At 46.0% G+C, this 19,059-nt stretch overlaps 1 protein-coding gene across 1 annotated transcript in view; it reads left to right on the plus strand.

Moving 5' to 3' along the window:
- The window catches only part of LOC135214634 (ralA-binding protein 1-like), a 262,110-nt gene extending 244,164 nt beyond the window's left edge, over positions 1-17,946 (plus strand). The window contains 1 exon segment of the mRNA XM_064248970.1: positions 17,161-17,946. Coding sequence (XP_064105040.1) covers positions 17,161-17,605 — 445 coding nt within the window. The 3' untranslated portion in view covers positions 17,606-17,946.
- Positions 17,947-19,059: the final 1,113 nt, after the last annotated feature.

The following is a 19,059-nucleotide window of genomic DNA, read 5'->3' on the forward strand; positions in this document are numbered from 1 at the left end:
TCAGCCATCGATGCAGATGCATATGCAAATGATTATTCATCTAAGAGTACATCAAAGATTGCAGAGGTGTCCATACATTTGGCAAACATATTTTCACACAGTCAGTGTGTCCAAAAAAACGAGCATCCTTTTAATGTTCAAGACATTATATCAGGCGAAAATAAGATTCTGGAAGATGATGTCATTTTTTTTCAGAACCTTGTATAGTGGAGCAACTAAACCAATAAGTGAAAAAGTTGAGCTTCACTCGTGTGTCGTCATCTGCACAAGATGCGATATTCATTGCAAGCCAATGAAGATTAAACCCAAAAAAGCTTCTTCGTTGGGTTTAGGAATTAAAAGTATGACCAGTAGCAGAAAGATAGTAAAAATTCTTAATCACTGGTGTCAGTATTGGATATCTCGCCTTTGAGGAGCTTGAAACAGATCTAGCTTTTTCTCTCACAGAGCAAGCTGGAGTCACACCTGAGAATATATCTAGACGAGCTAGGCTTTTTACTAGGGTAGCTCGGGATAATTTTTACCCCAACTTAAAAACATTGTCAGGAAATGGGAGTCTGCATGATGCGTTTGGAGTTTGTTTCCAAAGCTTGGAAGATCCAGAGGATGGATATCAAACTACTCAGATACAGTCTACAGAGAGATAATGAAAATCAAAGTGAGGAATCTAGAATTTACATTGATCATCTCCGAGAAACTCCCAAATGCCAGAGAAAAGTGGTCACTTAGATTGACACCAAGGCTCTTGAGCCATATCCAAAAAAACCAAAGCTAGTTAATCAATTGCCTTCTTTGGTGAATACTTGCACAGTTACACATAATGCAGAAGATGCCTACGTTAAAGATTTTGTTTAGATGATCTCAGTTGAATGGTCTAAATTTACACCAGTGTGGGCTGGCTGGAATGCAAAAGTTTTAGATGTCTCCAAAACAAAAATTGGCTACATGAGCAATATTACTTTGATGTGATGGAAACATTCAAGGTATCTCAGCAAGTAGCATCTGAGAGTGATGTCACTTCACTCTTGTGGCATATGACCTGGCTGTGGCTAAGCCTGCAATCATGATTCAAGATAAAAAAAGGCCCCGCTTTGACAAAATCTTCATTTGTTTTGGTTCATTCCACATGGGCTAGCTTACTTTGGTTCCATTGGATACTATCTCGAAGTTCAGGAATAGAACATATCCTCACAGAGAGTAAAGTCCTAGCATCTGGATATATATCAGGATTCTTAAGAGGGAAGCATTTCAACAGATGTAAACTGATATCCTTTTTATTATCTCTTGCTCTTGAAAGATGCCTTTTCCAAAAGTTTACAGCAACACTCAGGACAGTTCACAACTGGAAGAACTCAGACCAAATTTAAAATTTGAACAGAAACTTATCTCAAGAAAGGGACATTTTCTGATGACAGTAGTTCTGAAGAAAATTATGAAGAAGATATTTAGTATTATACTCTCATAGTGATTCTTTTGCAAAATTTCCAGCTTGACTTGCAGTTATGATGGAGGTCTTAAGATTGAAAGATGTTATTTTTCTTATAACGTTTCTATTCACTGGTATGTTTTCCATCTTTAAATTAGATGTATTGTGTTTTATGTGTTTATATTTTATTTTTATAGTATAGGTACATAATGAACAAGATTTTAAATTCTATTTTCAACAATTTATATCGACATTCATCTTGATCATAGGTGCTAATAACAATCCAATGTAGCATGGAAAAACGAAAAGACATAAGCTACATTAAAAAGAAGTGAAGAGGGATCAGGCAATTATAATTTCCTCATAGCTCGCATTTATAAAACTAAGCATTAGACCCTCCCACCCTCAAGGGGTGTGGGATTATATTATGGTTGGCTCTTTAATTTCGTAGGCCTATATAAATTTTCAATGCACGAGGACATGAAAGGCAAATTTGATGGAAAAAAAAAATGTAAACTGCAATTGCCCAATCTAATTACCCTCATTAGGGATTGCAAGATTATATTTCTGATTGAGTTCGATTTCTGAGACCCTAAATGAATCGTCATATTATAGATTGGCTTATCAGTTACAGCAGATTAAGGCATCTCTGTATTCCGAAATGAAGCTCCATACCGTATACTAATGGCCTGAGGCGCGAAGTCACTGCCTCATTACCTTGACTTTAACAATAATTTAATCTTTTTTCTCCATACCGCTCATCTAAACCTTCTTATGATATACATTTTCTGAATCCTCATGAAAAGAGGAAACTTTTTTTTGTACCTGTTTCAAAGTAAATTCACATTAAACTTTATACTCGTCATCAGCTAGCACCAATTTGAGTACAATTTCCATAAAAAGTGTTACAGGTACGTAAATATGTATTTTGAAGCAAAAAAGATTCAACATTTTATTGGAAACATTTTGAAAGAAATTCCATTTGTCTAGGTTAGTTATAAGAGGAGTTATGGCCAATAGAATGGGGTCGGGTCATGTGTGCCTGGCGGCCATGTTGATGACGTCATAACAGACACGCCCACCACTGAAATTTTACAAGACTCGCTTTTCTGAGACACTTTGTTCATGCAGAAACAAAATACATTCACTAACCTTTTGCACTCCTTGGGTGAATAAATCCTGCCCTGGCTCTTGAACTAAACCACTTATGTATTCCTTACATCTGAATGTTCATTTAAGGAAATTCTTTTAGGAGATATGCATATCTAAGAAGGAGAATTTTCTTGTGGTGTCTTTTAAATGAAGGTTACAAAATACTGGAGAGATTGTGATAACGCTGATCTCAGACAATTCAGGCTAGGATAGCGAGTCCACCATTTGCATTAATCAGTAAGTTCCCATTATTTACAGATTCATTATATGCACAACGCAATGTCAAAATTGCTATCCAGAATGAGTGAAGTAACCTGGTTGTTGTTGTATAGAATTTATGCTATGATTAGGTTAGCACATTTCATTTCATTTTAGACTATATGATCCCTTGTGATTTGGAATGCTGTACTTATTTTGAGCAACACTGAATGAAATTGTGCCGTGACCAGGATACAAGTGGTTGGTTGTTACATCAGTGTTTGTGAAATTTTAAGGATCGTTGTGATTCTTGGTGGTAAAGATAAAAACGTGACTGGGTGATGGCGGCAGCCATTTTAGAATTAGTCATGTGTTAGCCTAGCCTGAAATGGGTAAGTAATAAGATCAGTCAGGTCACTCACCACCTAGCCTAAGCTGCAGAGATGCCAATGCTTTCAGTCAGGATTGGTAAATAACAGGTTGCACTCACACCAACCAAAGAACTTAGGCTAAGTTAGGTTAGGCGAATAATGATTGAAGTTTATGGTAATTTTAGAGATACTAACGTGAAGGTGGAATTTAATTGGAAATAAAACCTCATGTTGTACACTGTATACTTCTGTATGTAGTCAAGAGCATATCCTATATATGTAATATAACTGGTAGTGATCTACCATTTATTTATATTGGCTTAAAGAGGTATGACCAATTTCTAATATTATAATTGCTAGAGTGGTACTATATGTATATATTTCTGGGTTCGACCTGTGTCAGCCGGTGGAATGGTCCTGTAGCACGCATTTCTAGGTATAAATAGATGCTAAATATGCCAGAGAAAAAAGTTAAAAGGAATGCTGAAGTTACTACCCTCAGCTCGAACACCATAAGGCGTCTGTATAAGCACAGGGGCGAGTGGAGGCCACTACCACAGGTCTTCGGCCAATTAGAAGATTCCCTTCAAAGTCCCTCTCTAGGCAAGTGCCGTTACAAGGACTACAATATCTACCTTCCGCTCGCTACTACTACAACTCACGCCCGATGGCTTCATTCCTGTATTAGCGTGTTCAGTGAACTCACGTGTCTCTCTTGCTGCCCCCCTTTTTTCTGTTTTTGACAAGAAGCCATGTCTGCTCCAGAGCTCCAAGCTTCTTCATCCAAGTTGAGTATTCCATTTTACGTTTTGGTATCTCATGTGGGCACGATGCATCCCTTTTTAGCCCTCTTTTGGCCCCTTAGTTCTCGCGAACCGGGGTGACGCTCTTTTTCATCCACCATCAAAGGTGCATCATTTGACGTGTGCGTTCTTTCCCATTGTTTGTTTATGATTACATTTACCTCACAGTTTAATTTTAACTGTTTTTACCGCATTTTTCGTATTCCCAATCATTATTCTAGCTCCTGTCGTATCTGGAGCTTTGGTTTTACAATTTTTATCCATACGTCGTAGGCTCTAACTCACTCCTGACGTACTCTGGGGTCTCTTGTTAATTGTTTATTTTCGATTATTCTAGCCTTTGGCTTTTGTCCTCGGTCCCTCAGGAGCGTGTTCATTCCCCTTTGTACGTATTATTTATTTATTTCTTATTATACGCGAGTAGTGTATTTGGGCTTCTTGTTAGCCTATAGTACTCTATTATATGCACATTTATGATATTCATATCCCTGTGAGGTTGGAATTTTTTGCGTTTCCTTCCCTGGCCTACCCGACCAGACCTAGGCTAGGTTTTGGAAGGTAGGTCAGGTAGCCCTGCCCCTCCTCCCTTTTGCCCCCCCCCCCCTTCCCCCCTTACCACCCCCTGTCTGCGCTACTGTGCTTGCTGGGAGAGCGGTCCAGGATAGTCCCTCTCGTGCCATGTTTGTTGGGCCTAGACCTATCGTACCTGACCAGATCAAAATTTTTCGATTTTGGAGGGCTTATTGGGTTCCATCTGTCCACGTCATGACGTCCTGACCGGATCCGTACCGATCTCGGAGGGTTAGACTAGGTCCCTGCTGGGTGTATTCCTTTCCCCTTATTGTTCCTCTTTCGCAATTCTTCCAGTAATTCCTCACCATTATTTTATGTTTGTTTTGTTGTGTATAGCCTTGGCCTTTGCCTCCTCTAGGGTGCCAGTTGGCCTACCGTCTTCTGCTCCCTTTAGTAGTAGGCTAGTTACAGCTCCCGTAAGGTGGTTGTCACTGATCGGTTGCTCTGGCCAGGCATTCACGACTTGTCCACTCTCCCTAGACCCACACCTTCTCCCTGCACCGGACTTGTCCGTGCTGCCTAGCTAGCTCGCGGTGCAAGTAATCCTACCGATGAACGGCCACTAGAGCATATATCTTTTCCAGGGGGGGGGATTGGTTGGAGGAGATTGGTTGCTAGTAGTTTGTGTAATCTCCTTAATAGGTCTCTGGGCCAGTAGGTCCTCTGGTCAGGTGGGGTCTACCATCACACCAGCCAGCAGGCTATACACCGGATTGTACGTACGTACCACTGCTCCGCCGCTCAGTTGTCTTTTCTCCCTGTTGTCTCCGCCTCCCCACTCACATGGGGGCGGATTTGGGCTCAGAGCTGCATTTCTAGTTACCTTAGAATCGCTTCTCTTCCCCGATGCGATCAGATTCAGGCCTAGGTTTTACCTTTTTCCCTGTTCTGCTTGTATCAGCCCGTCTCCGCCGGCATTTACTATTATGATAACTGGATTATAAGACTACCCGTATCGGTTCCGACGTAGTGTGGTCTACCATCACACTCGCCAGGTAAAATATACCGAAGTTTATTGTACCATTGTTTCCGTCGCTCAGTTTTCCGTCTTCTTTGCTATCGCTGTTCCCCATATTGGTGGGGACGGAACGGGGCTCAGATATGCGACTACATTTAATTCGTTGCATTTTTCTGCTACGATGTGATCAGACTCAGGCTTAGGTCTTACCTTATCCCCCTGTTCTGCTCGTATCAGGCCCCATCCGCTGGTTATAGCTTTACCATCCCGAGGACGGATTGCGGAGCAGGCGGAGACACCCAGAGCTTTTTCTTTTATTCATTCAGTAAGTTGAAATTGATAACCGATATTACCTTTAACGGATCAAATATCTGGTTAAAGTGCATCCATCTGGCCGGAATTAACTCCGGCGCCTCTACGTAATGATACTCATTTGACTTTTCAACTTGCAGATGGTCCACTGCCAGGTGTTGGGATGTTAGGCCACCCTGTATAAGCCGTATGGGCATGAGGTCTGCAGATCTCATGCCAACCGCGCCATCCCGTTGGACGATTATTTGGTCTGGCTCCCGGACCCCTGCACTGTTTGCTATGAGATGGTCAGGATTGTCTCAGACGAGTCGATAAGTAAAATTCTCGCCTCGTCGTTTCTGTGAAATTTCTGCTATACGTTGACTTTGGGAAATTTCTTTAACACGGGGGATCCTAATTCAATTATTTTTACAGGTTAGTTTGTCGCTCAAGGCAGCGACATAGCGTCCCTGAAGTCCTGGGTGGGAGGATTCAGCAGGAATGCCAAGGCTGGAAGATCTGTGTTCCCTCCTTTACCCGGGAGCTCCGGCCTCGATGGCTGTTCCTGCTTCTGTGGCGGATCCCATTATTGAGGGCATCCGTCTGGTGACGCAACCCCTCCCGGAGGACCAAAAGGGCTTATGTGACATGGTCACAGAGGAGGTTGTGGCCATCAGCCTCCACCGCGAACCGATGGCCACCGAGGATCAGGAGGTAGGTAGGGAGGTAAGTGAGGCAGGTAGTCTCCCTTTTAGTCCCACTCCTTCTTCTCCCCCTTCTTTCCAGGGCTTTCCTACAAAGTCCGCCCCCACTTGGTGGGATAGATCGGCCCCGGTCATCCCCAAGGTCAAGGCTTGGAAGACAAGATCCCTTCCAAAAGGATCCAAGCCTGCTCCGGCAGGCTCTGTAAAGTCGTCTTCGGCTCCTAAGCCGTCGACTTCGTCTTCCAAGGCTTCTCCCCTACTCAAGGGGTCGAGAGCCAGGTCCTCCAAGGCCAAGCCAACAGAGTCCAGCTTTGACCAGAAGGCCTTTGCAAATCTTCTGGTGATAAAGATGAGATGATGAGGAGGTAGCGGACACCAAACTTGAGTCGGTGTCCACTCGACTCGCCTCAGGCCTGGAGACCTCGGGTCAATCGATCTTGTCTCTGACCCAGAGACTCCAAGCCAGGAGGAATTAGTGTCCGGAATCCTCCAGTCCGGAACCACGCCACAGTCCATGACAGTACTGGACACATCAAAGCTGCCACCATTCGAGAACAGCAACCTGTGGCGGTTAGCTCTGCACGCCCCGTTCTCGGACGGAAAACTGACAATCGAAGGTTGTGGAACCTGGCTGGTAGAAGACTTTGAGTTCTTCCCGGCGGGCCTTCAATTTCCCTTTCCGGGCTACGCTAGACTAGCTGAAGATGCGCTAGTCAGGGTAGACAAAGTCCCGAAGGAGACAGTCATCTACCCTAGGGACCAAGCCCAGTCTGCATGGGTCCGCACCCTTATAGATTGGGACTGCATCAACACAAAGTTGACGCCCCATAAAGGATGCTTCATGATGTTTGTGGCTCCACAAGGAGTTCCGACTCCTTGCACGTCGAAGGTGGCGGAGTTGACTCTGCAAGCCGCAGTAGAGGATAAACCTTTACCTCAATTAAAAGAGACAGAGGCTACCTCCTTGCTCTTCCCCAGAGATATGGAGTTTTGGGCTGATGCTCCGGCTGCGTTCACGGTGGGCAGACTCGACCCAGAGTGTGCCTCCGCCCAGTTCAGTGAACGTTTACCTAGAATTCCGGACCCCATGGTCAAAGCGGAATTCGAGGCAAGATGTTGATTGCTACGACATTCGTAGATGAGCCTCTATTTCGAGTCCACACAAAGTCACTATTACAGGCCTTCCAATCAGACCTGTATGACTTTATAGTGGCTAGGCGAGCCTGCAAGAAGCATGTCTTCGCGAATACTTCCATAAGGCACGAACCAAACAAGCTCATAAAGGCTTCGATCTGGGGCGCCAACCTCTTCCCTGAGGACGCAGTTAACAACGTCCTCAGCAAGGCAGCTAGAGCTAACCAGAACCTTTGAGTCTGTTGGGGACTTCCCTTCAAAAGGAAGTTTGAGACCCCCGGACCACAATCCAAAGGTAGGAAGAGGCCGAGGAAATACCAACCTTACCAGTCCTCTCATTCTCAGACGGTTGTCCAGGCGGTCCCTGTCTCCCAGATCGGCAAGCCTTCAACATCCAAGGCTCAGCCACAGCAGCAGTTTGTCCTGGCGCAGAGTCCACCGACTCAGCAACCTTCGACTTCAACCACCTTAGTAGCCTCCCCCAGCCTTCAACGCCTCTTTTGAGTCACAAGGAGCATTTTGTGGCTACAACAAACATGCAGGGAGTAGCAGAGCCAGAGGTGCCTTCCGGCTGATAGGTGGCTCTAGAGGCAGAGGCTTCAGAGGAGGCAGGGGAGGTAAGACCACAACCAACCAGTGAAACCCCGCAGGTGGGCGGGAGACTGTATCTCTTTCAGGACCATTGGACCTTCAGTTCATGGGCCCACAGCATAGTATTGAAAGGTCTGGGGTGGAAATGGGAGAAAGGGCCTCCTCCACCAGTCAGTTTTCACCAGGCTGCAACGACAGACCTACTAGACTGTGCCAAAGATCTCCTCCAAAAGAAGGCAATAAAGAAAGTCAATCACCTGAAATTTCAAGGATGTCTGTTCAGTGTGCCAAAGAAGGACTCAGACAAACGAAGAGTGATTCTAGACCTGTCCCGTCTCAACTCATACATTCAATGCGACAAGCTCTGCATGCTGACCGTCTCGCAGGTGCGGACCTTACTTCCCCGTGGGGTCGTCACCACCTCTATAGATCTTACAGACGCTTACTATCATGTTCCGAAGCAATAGCTAAAGTAATAGAATTCCTAGAGTATCTGGGTTTCCAGATAAACAAGCAAAAGTCTCGCCTCATCCCGGCGTCCCACTTTCAATGGTTGGGAATCCAATGGGACCTAAACTCACACAAGCTATCTCTCCCATCAAAGAAGTGCAGAGAGATAGCGAAGGCTACAAGACAGTTCCTCAAAAACAAAAAGGCTTCTCGTCGTACCCAAGAGAGAATTCTAGGTTCTCTTCAGTTTGCTTTAATAACAGACGTCCTGTTGAAAGCCAGGCTGAAGGATATCAATCGAGTCTGGCGGAAGAGAGCCAACAACAAATTTAGAGACAAGATCTCTGATTCCGCCGATATTGAAGAAGAGGCTCCGTCCGTGGATGGAACCCCGGAGTCTCTCCAAGTCAGTGCCACTGCAATTTCCCCCACCGTCTCTGATAGTCCACACGGACGCCTCTCTGAGCGGTGGGGGGGCTACTCCCAGTACAAGAAGGTTCAAGGAACGTGGTTGAATACATTCCGCCAGTTCCACATCAATGTCCTAGAAGCAATGGCCATTTTTCTGACCTTAAAACGTCTGGATCCAGTCAAAAACAGTCATGTAAGATTAGTCTCGGACAGTGCAGTGATAGTTCATTGCATAAACAGAGGAGGCTCCAGGTCGAGGAAAGTAAATCATGTATTGATTGCAATTTTTTTGTTAGCGACAAAAAATCATTGGCACCTGTCAGCTACTCACCTGGCAGGAGTAAGGAATGTCATCGCAGACTCGCTATCCAGAACGGTCCTTGGACATGAAGTCATTCCGTTGGATTTGCAACCAAATCCCGGGCCTTCAGGTAGACCTGTTTGCCACGGAGTCCAATCACAAACTCCCGTGTTATGTGGCTCCCAACCTTGACCCTCTAGCTCACGCCACAGATGCGATGTCCATAGACTAGAACAGTTGGCAGAAAATTTACCTATTTCCACCAGTAAACCTCCTGATGAAAGTCCTGCACAAACTCAGATCCTTCACAGGACAGGTGGCATTGGTTGCACCCAACTGGCCAAAGAGCAATTGGTTTCTTCTTCTACTAGAGTTGAATCTCCGTCCCAGACAGATTCCCTGTCCAGAACTGACTCAGGTAGTACAAACTCGGGCTGTGTCAGTTTCCTCAAGAATTCTAAATGCCCTAACTTTATGGACTTCATGAAGTTTGCGGCTCAAAAGGATGCTAGTATCAATCCACTAAATATCCTGTTCATAGAATCAGATAAAAGAGTCAACACTCAGACAGTATGATTCTGCAGTAAAGAAATTGGCCATCTATCTAAAAGAATCAGATGCCCAAAAGATGACTACGAATCTGGCAATTTCATTCTTTAGAACCCTGTTTGAGAAAGGTCTAGCTGCTAGTACCATTACTACAACCAAATCTGCCTTAAGGAAGATTTTTCAGCTTGGATTTAATATTGATTTGACAGATTCGTACTTCTCTTCTATCCCTCGAGCATGCGCCCGTCTGAGACCAGTGGACCGCCCCCGCACGGTCTCCTGGTTTTTAAACGATGTACTCAAATTAGCCTCAGACACTGATAATTATTCATGCTCATATATAACCCTTCTCAGGAAAACATTATTCTTAATGAGTCTGGCTTCAGGCGCCAGAATATCTGAACTGTCAGCTCTCTCTAGAAACCCAAATCACACCGATTTCCTCCCATCGGGTGAAGTTCTACTATCCCCAGATCGGAAGTTCTTGGCCAAGAATGAAGACCCACAAAACAGGTGGGCTCCATGGAAAATTATACCCCTCACACAGGAATCATCATTGTGTCCTATTGTCACACTAAAATCTTATCTGGCCAGAACTTCTGAAAAGTCTTCAGGTCCTCTTTTTATTAGAGAGAAAGGCAGAACCATTTCCTTAAAAGGTATTAGACAACAAATCCTTTATTTTATTAAACAAGCCAATCCGGATTCAGTCCCTCATGTCCATGATATCCGAGCAGTGGCTACCGCGATTAGCTATTTTCACAATATGAACTTTGAGGATCTTAAGAAATATACGGGTTGGAAATCTCCGGCAGTATTTAGACACCACCATCTCAAGAATTTAGAGGCCCTTAAATTTTCAGCAGTGGCTGCAGGAAGCATCGTCTCCCCTGAGATGACCGAGTCTTAGAACTCTACTTTCTATTCCTTTATTTAGCTTAAATTTTCCTACCTGCCTCGCTTGTAATCCCTACCTATCTCCCTCCGGTTCCGGGCTGGTTTGCTTGTCAATCCATTGCCAGACTTGTACATAGTTTATATTTGTCATTTTTGTATTCCTGACCTGTGGTTTTCCAGAATAGTATGAATTTGGTCATATTTGTTCCTCCTGTCCTACCATTGTATTTTATTACTTTACATTGGTTATTAAAACTTAATTTTAAGAGTACATTTAAGTTTTCTTGTTTCTTTACATTGGTTATTAAACTTAATCTTAAGAGAACATTTAAGTTTTATTGTTCTTTATATCTTTTGATTTTGTATCTTCCAAGCTTGTATGGCCATTCTCTGATACTATTTCACCGGCCGACACAGGTCGAACCCAGAAAAGGGATTTTGACAAAGGAAAAATCTATTTCTGGGGGAAGACCTGTATCACCCGGTGAACCCATCCCTCTCTCTCTTCCTGGTCCCCACCCTGTAACCAGCCCAAACTTGGGTGCGTAATCCAGGAATGAAGCCATTGGGCGTGAGTTGTAGTAGTAGCGAGCGGAAGGTAGATGTTGCAGTCCTTGTAACGGCACTTGCCTAGAGAGGGACTTTGAAGGGAATCTTCTAATTGGCAGAAGACCTGTGGCAGTGGCCTCCACTCGCCCCTCTGCTTATACCGACGCCCTAAGGTGTTCGAGCTGTGGGTAGTAACTTCAGCATTCCTTTTAGCTTTTTTCTCTGGTATATTTAGCATCTATTTATACCTAGAAATGCGTGCTACAAGACCATTTCACTGGGCAACACAGGTCTTCCCCCAGAAATAGATTTTTCCTTTGTCAAAATCCCTTTTGTATTGGCTGACAGTTTATACCTTTTTTTAGTATTAAAACTTATATATTTGGTTTTTGGTAAATAATAGGCTAAAATGTCTGACACATGAATTAAAGGGGAGGGGGGGGGAGTTTTAAATCTGATACATAATCAACTGGTCAAAAAAGGTTGAAACCACTATTGGTAAGTGATGCTCAAATCTGACGTTACATGATTTTTTTTGTATTGTCCAGAATCTCAGACTCAATTTAACGTTGCCAAATAGTGTCAAACTTCTTTTTTACATTTCTAATGTCATACATGTCCACAGATTTGCGAATTCACAGCTTCACTGTTTTCCTTATGGTGGTTATATAAATATGATCCCTTTTATGCATTGGTATAATTTGTTATCCGCATGATTTGAATTGATTTTTTTTCACATTGTTTAGTTCAAAGTATGTAGTGATGAGGTTAGCAGTGCTGTCAGTGACATTGCGCTCAACATACTCCTTGGCCTGGTCAACGTTGAGGTTTTAGTCTGTTGTAAAATATTTATAGGCTTAACAAAATAATGAGCCTTATGAGATGTAATCCCTGTTACTAATGAATTTATTTGTAGAGATAAACTATTCTTTGAGGAATAGATGATGATGATTTGGATGTTATGGAGAAGATGGCTATTAATTGAAATATCTATTAGTATTAATATCAAGGCATGTGGAACTTTCGTTTTTTTTACCTGGCTTAAAACATTATTTTCTTAAAAGTCCTATTGCTCGATTTTGGTGTATAATTTATTCTTTCATATGGTAACTTGAATTGCAAGAATGTGTAGATAACCTCATTTGCTTTCTGGCCAGGAATTCCCTAAGCAGCAGCAGAGGTACGGGCACAGAGTGCGTCGGCTAACCTGGAGTCAGTATCCGGAGGCTGGGTAGGTCAAGGGACACAGCCCTCCTCCAGGGCCCCCTTGACCCCTTCCTCCTCCTTCAGACCCAGGTCTTCAGCCTCCCGTACGGGTCGTAGCGGCTGCTTCCCTAAGAGGAAGTAGGACGCGAGGCCCCCTTCCTCCTCTCCCACTACAGGTGGGGGGTTGCCTCTCGAATCATTGGTGGAACTGGGAGGGTCACAGGGCCGACCCCTGGACAGTCCGGGCACTCAGGTATGGCTACTGGATACCCTTACAGGACATGAAGCCTCCCCTGACTGTGAACCAGGGGTCCGCACATCTCTGCCTCAGGGCTCACAGCACGGGGAGGCTTTGCGGTCAGAATTCCTGTCATTACTGGAGAAGGGAGCCCTCCAAACTCCCCTGGGTTCTTCAGCCGCCTCTTCCTGGTGGAGAAGTGCTCTGGGGGGTGGAGACCGGTCATACATCTCTTGGTATTGAATACCTTCATCTTGAAGACGCCCTTCAAGATGGAGAGACTGAGGTCGGTCCTGGCGGCCTTGAGGGAGGGGGATATCATGTTGTCCCTGGACCTTAAGGATACTTATTTTTAGATCCTGGTGCACCCATCCAGCAGGAAATACTTACGAGTAAGGTGGGAAGACAAGACGTACCAGTTCAGACCCTCTGCTTCAGTCTTTCCATGGCGCCACAGGTGTTCACCAGGGTGTTCTCCCTTGTGTCGGCATGGCCCACAAGCGAGGAATCCGGCTCCTGAGGTACCTAGATGACTAGTTGCTGCTCTCCTCCTCAAGGGAAACCTTGGAGAAGCAGAGGAACGAGCTCCTGGCTCTTTGCACAGACCTAGGCGTCATCCTAAACTGGGATAAGTCTCATTCGGCCCCCACCACCAGGATGGTGTACCTGGGGATGGATCTCGACACGAAGGTAGCCAGGGGCTTCCCTGCAGTGGACAGATTGGATAATTTTCAGCACATAGCCCTGCCATTCCTTCAGAATGCTCCAAGACCAGTGAAGGATTGGCAGAGACTCCTGGGTCATCTGGTCTCCTTGGAGAAGCTAGTGCCCCATGGAAGGCTAAAATTGTGATCTATTCCATGGAACCTGAAGGAGAGCTGGTCTCCTCAGGAAAACCCCTTGCTCACGTTCATCCAACCCTCTCAGGTCACTGGGGAGGCTCTCCAGTGGTGGACCGATCGGGCTAACACACTCCGGGGAGTACCCCTCTCAGATCTCAATCCGGAGATGCTCTTATTTATGGATGCGTTGGAGGGCTGGGGTGCCCACCTGCAATCCGAGATGAGGGAGGTCGGGACAGCAAGAGAAGACACTGCATATAAACAGGCTGGAGTTACTAGTGGTCCAGAGAGTCTTGATAGGGTTCGAGCAGGAGATCAGAAACTGGGTGGTGGCACTGATGTTTGATAACACCATGGTGGTGGCTTACGTCAAGAAATGTGTGGGCAGATGTCCCGTCACCTGTGCAAACTCATGGAAGAAACCCTGGAATGGGCTGCAGGGATTGACACGACCCTGGCCGCAAGATTCATTCTAGGGAAGAGAAACGTGATGGCAGATGACTAAGTAGGAAAGGACGGGTGATAGGTTCAGAGTGGTCCCTACACCCCCAAGTTGCGAGGGAGCTGATCGAAAAGTGGGGCTCTCCCTCCCTGGACTATTGGCAACGAGCCTAAACACGAAACTTCCAGTGTTCTGCTCCCCATTGCCTGACCCAACAGTGGCACTGAAGGATGCCTTCCAGCACCTTTGGAACGGGATGGACGCGTATGTGTTCCTGCCCTTCAGTGTGATCAGGCAGGTCCAAAACTGGCTAAGGAAGGCAAAGGGCACTCATCTGACCCTGGTGGCTCCCATGTGTCCAGACAGGGAGTGGTTTTTGGGACTCCAGGATCTGGCGGTGCAAGATCCCTGGGAACTTCTGCTCAGACCAGACCTTCTAAGGCAGCCTCACTTCGAGAGGTACCACGAAGGGCTTCAAGCCCTCTCCTTTCACAGGTGGAGACTATCGAGTAGTTGTTGAATAAGGAAGTCTTCTCCAAGAGAGCAGCCTCCCAGATGTTGGGTTATATAAGGAAGTCTTCTATTGCAATCGATCTGGCTAAATGGGCACCCTTCGGGAGTTGGTGCAAAGAAAAAGGCCTGAAGCCCCTGAAAGCCAAAATCCCACAAATAGCAGACTTCCTGGTACACCTGTGAAGGGAGTCAGGGCTGCCCTTGGAGAAGTCTTCCTTCTGAAGAGCTTGGACTTAAGGAATTCCAGGCAGCTTTTGATGTTAATCTGCACCCCTGAAGCCCCAGCTGCCCTCGTAGCCACCAACTGGACCCCCATACCACTCCTATGGCAGTAAGACCTAGACCATCGCATTCCTGGGTCAGACCTACACCTGGTCTTTTGTCACTGCAGACAACTTACTGGACCACCTTGGGCTCCTAGTGAATATAGCCTGCAGCGCCTCCTGGACTCAGAAACCTACCTCCCTCGCCCACTCACCACAGGCCCCAGGGCTCTCGTCATCTGCTCCGTCCTCCCCCACAAGTATAGCTCCCTCCTACAGGAGTTCCCAGATGTCTTCCGACCCGAGCTCCGCCAGGCGGCAGGGGCCACGCCCAAGCACAGTGTGTACCACCACATCAAAACCAAGTGCCCCCTGACTCACGCAAAGTTCCACTGCCTCCCACTGAAGCTCCTCCAGGATGCCAAGAACGTGTTCGCAGGGATGGAACAGATGGGTATCTGCAAGAAGGCTTCAAACCCCTGGGCATTCCCCCTCCACATGGTGAGGAAGGCAGACGGCACATGGAGGCCTTGCAGGGACCACTGTTGCCTCAACCTCATCATCACGCCCAACAGCTACCCCCTGCTGAACATGCAGGACCTCACTGGTCCCCTCCACAGTGCAAAGATATTTTCAAAGGTGGAACTCCTAAAATCCTACTTTCAAGTCTCCGTCCATCCCAATGACGGCAGTCATCTCGGGTCCTTCGTCTTCGCTCTCCACCTTCGGTCCTTCCAAAACTGCGCTTCTCTGCGACACCAGCACTGGCCGCCCGTGCCCCTTGGTCCCAGCCTCCCGGCAGAAGCTGGTATTCGACGTGATACACTGCCTCTCGCATCCGTTGCCCCGCACGACAACAAGGCTCCTGATGGAGAAGTTTGTGTGGCGCACCATCAAAAAGGACTCCTGGGAGTTGGCATTGCATGCCAGAGCAGCAAGACAAGAAGGCACACTGAATCAGGAGTAGACACCTTCCACCAACCCAGGTGGAGATTCAGGGCACATACATGTAGACGTCGTTGGCCCGCTTCCCCCATCCGACGACGCCAGATACCTCCAGACAGTGGTCGACCAGTCCACCATGTGGCCAGAGGCCACCCCAATGTTGGAAGCCACTACTGACGCCTGAGCCGAACCCCTCCTCTCCAGCTGGATCAGCCGTTTCGAATTGCCAGACAAACGTCACGACGGACCGAGGAACCGCCTTCACCTTGGAACTCCGGACCGCCCTGGCACACCTGATGAGAACGAAACACCAAACCACCACAGCCTACAATCCCGCAGCAAACGCCATAGTGGAAAGGACTCTCCGCTCCCTCAAGGCCTCCCTGATGGCACGCTGCACAGGCCCCGACTGGAAGGCACAAATACTCTGGGTCCTCCTCAGCCTTTGTACTGCCCCAAGAGCCAACGGCGACCCATCACCTGCGGAGAAGATCTACAGGGAAACCTTGACAGTGCCAGGAGAATTCTTCCTGGTTGACAGCCACAACGAGGACGTCCCCCTGACAAGACTCCGTGCAGCCGCCCGGAAATTCATTCCCTGCCATGAAACCTCACCCGCCCGCCCCTGACAAGACCCCATCAAGGACCGTAACGAGTTGTCTGCTGAGTGGAGAAGGCATTCCTCATCGCAATCAACGACCGTGAGGACTGTGTCTCCATCGACTGGCTGAAACCTGCCTCCTTTCCTGACAAAGATGACACCGCAGAAGTACCTCACAGGCCGCCGCCTCAGAACATTTTGCCAGGACCCGCCAGTGCCCCCAGACGTCGCCAAGGCCGCCCAAGGACAGCAGTCGAAACCCCCCAGGTCCACCAACAGGGGCGGCATCCTGCTGTCCAACTCATCTGAAGACGAGGAGCTGGAGGACATGCCCCGACAGATGGAATCACGATCCAGTGGACTCCTCTGCCCCCCAGCAAGATACCAATGACCAATCATCCAATGAATTTTTACCATAATCATTGTCTTGGGTGGTGGGGGGGAGTATCTGTAAGGACAACATTTCCACCGAAATGTCCATCCTCCCAATGTATATACCACCTTTTTACATATACCAAAATTTAGAGCAATTTGCAGCCTTTCCGCCAATATATGTATCATATATTTACACATCCTGTACACTTAATTATATGTATATTTGTAGGTGCAAGAAAGCACAATCACAGCAGGGGTCCACTCCCTTTTTTCGTATGTATGCGTGATGGACACTACAATTCCGTCCACACAGCCTCCATATAAATGTCCATTTCAGACCAATAAATCAGTAAACATTTCTCTTTGTCTCTGTCCAGTCCTCTGACAGAACGAAGCAGTTCCGACCGAAAGCCTTGGATTCCTGCGTACAAGTCTTCGTCAGAAATGATGCCACCTCCCCGCCCCCATCGAGGACTGTATCGAGTTGTCTGCAGAGCAGAGAAGGCGTTCCTCATTGCAATTAACGACCGTGAGGACTGGGTCTCCATCGACCGGCTGAAACCCACCTCCATTCCTGACGAAGATGACACCGCAGAAGTATCTCACAGGCCTCCTCCTCAAAATGACGTTCCGCTGGGACCCGCCAGCGCCTCCAGACGTCGCCAAGGCCGCCCAAGGACAGCAGTCGAACCCCCCAGGTCCACCACCAGGGGCGGCATCCTGCTGTCCAACTCATCTCAAGACGAGGAGCCGGGGGACATGCCCCGACAGATGGAATCACGATCCCATGGAATCCTCCACCCTCCAGCAAGATACCAGTGACCAATCATCCAATGATTTTTTTACCATAATCATTGTCTTGGGGGTTTGGGGGAAGTATCTGTAAGGATGGCATTTCCACCAAAATGTCCATCTCCTAATGTATATACCACCTTTTTACATATACCAAAATGTAGAGCAATTTGCAGCCTTTCTGCCAATATATGTATCATATTTACACATCCTGTACAGTTAATTATATGTATATTTGTAGGTGCGAGAAAGCACAATCACAGCAGGGGTCCACTCCCTTTTTTCGTATGTACGCTTGATGGACATTAGAATTCCATCCGCACATCCTCCTTATATATATACTATATATGTTCGTTTCTGACCAATAAATCAGTAAGCATTTCTCTTTGTCTCTGTCCAGTCCTCACAGTAGAGTTGAACTGCAGGTTAAACTGATATAATGTGAAAAGCATAAACATTGAAATTCAATAAAAAGTGCAGATAACTTATCTAGATTTTTCCTTTTATCAGAATTGCAGATAATTTCTAGTAGTTCCTCCCAACACTTTTCCTTCACTGTTTTTTCATAGTCATTCTGATCTCATGTCCCACATGGCTGGACAAACATTTTTTTACTTCATCAAAGAAAATGTCGGTGTTAAAGCAACTAGTCTCTTATTTTGACACGGGGTGCAGCCAAATCCCTGCGGTCTTATGACAGACACTAGTAAACGTGTATCTTGAAGTGGTTGCTAGAGTAAACTCGATTTGCGCAGATGCCATGATGGTTAAGAAATCTGTGCTTTTGTGTGTGAACACCCCTGTTCTCTATTATTGACTTTGCATTCGCTTGGTTCCATCCACACAGATGCAACAACTGTGCGTGAACAGGGTCTTAATGTAAAATTTTAGGTTTCAGCTAAAATTTTTGTTTAGTTCATAATGTTGAACAATGATTTTATTGTGCGTGAAAAGCTGTAAACCGTAATTTTTTGGCAGTAGTACATGTCTGCGCTAATGATTTAGGATCATTGGCTCAGAGATTTTCATTCTTCACTTATTGATTTCATTACCAAAGTTCATGGAAACATCTAAATTGAAAGCTAAATGCAAAATTTCAAGTTTCAAGTTGAATAATTACTTTAGACCGTGGAACTAATTTTATTGTGCATGAAAAGCCATAAATCGGCTTTTTTTGTCAGTACACGTCGGCACTTACATTTTGTGATCATCAGCAATTTGTAGAGGCAAAAATTGTTTTGAGGAATTTATCATTATTTTATTAGTTTATCCAAAGAAATGTTCCACAATTATTATTAAAAAATATATAGATAAAGCTTTTAGATAATGATGTCAATAGCCTACCAGCCGTAGCCTACAATCTACGTTGATTCAGTGAGACTATGTTAGGTAGGCTGTTGTAGATATTGTCTGTAGCCTATAACCGAGGATTATATACCTTTAAGGTCCAGCAAACACAACCTGGATTAGGTAATATCTTGAAT

The sequence above is a fragment of the Macrobrachium nipponense genome, chromosome 46 (assembly GCF_015104395.2).
Source record: "Macrobrachium nipponense isolate FS-2020 chromosome 46, ASM1510439v2, whole genome shotgun sequence".
In the NCBI taxonomy this organism is placed as follows: Eukaryota; Metazoa; Arthropoda; class Malacostraca; order Decapoda; family Palaemonidae; genus Macrobrachium; species Macrobrachium nipponense.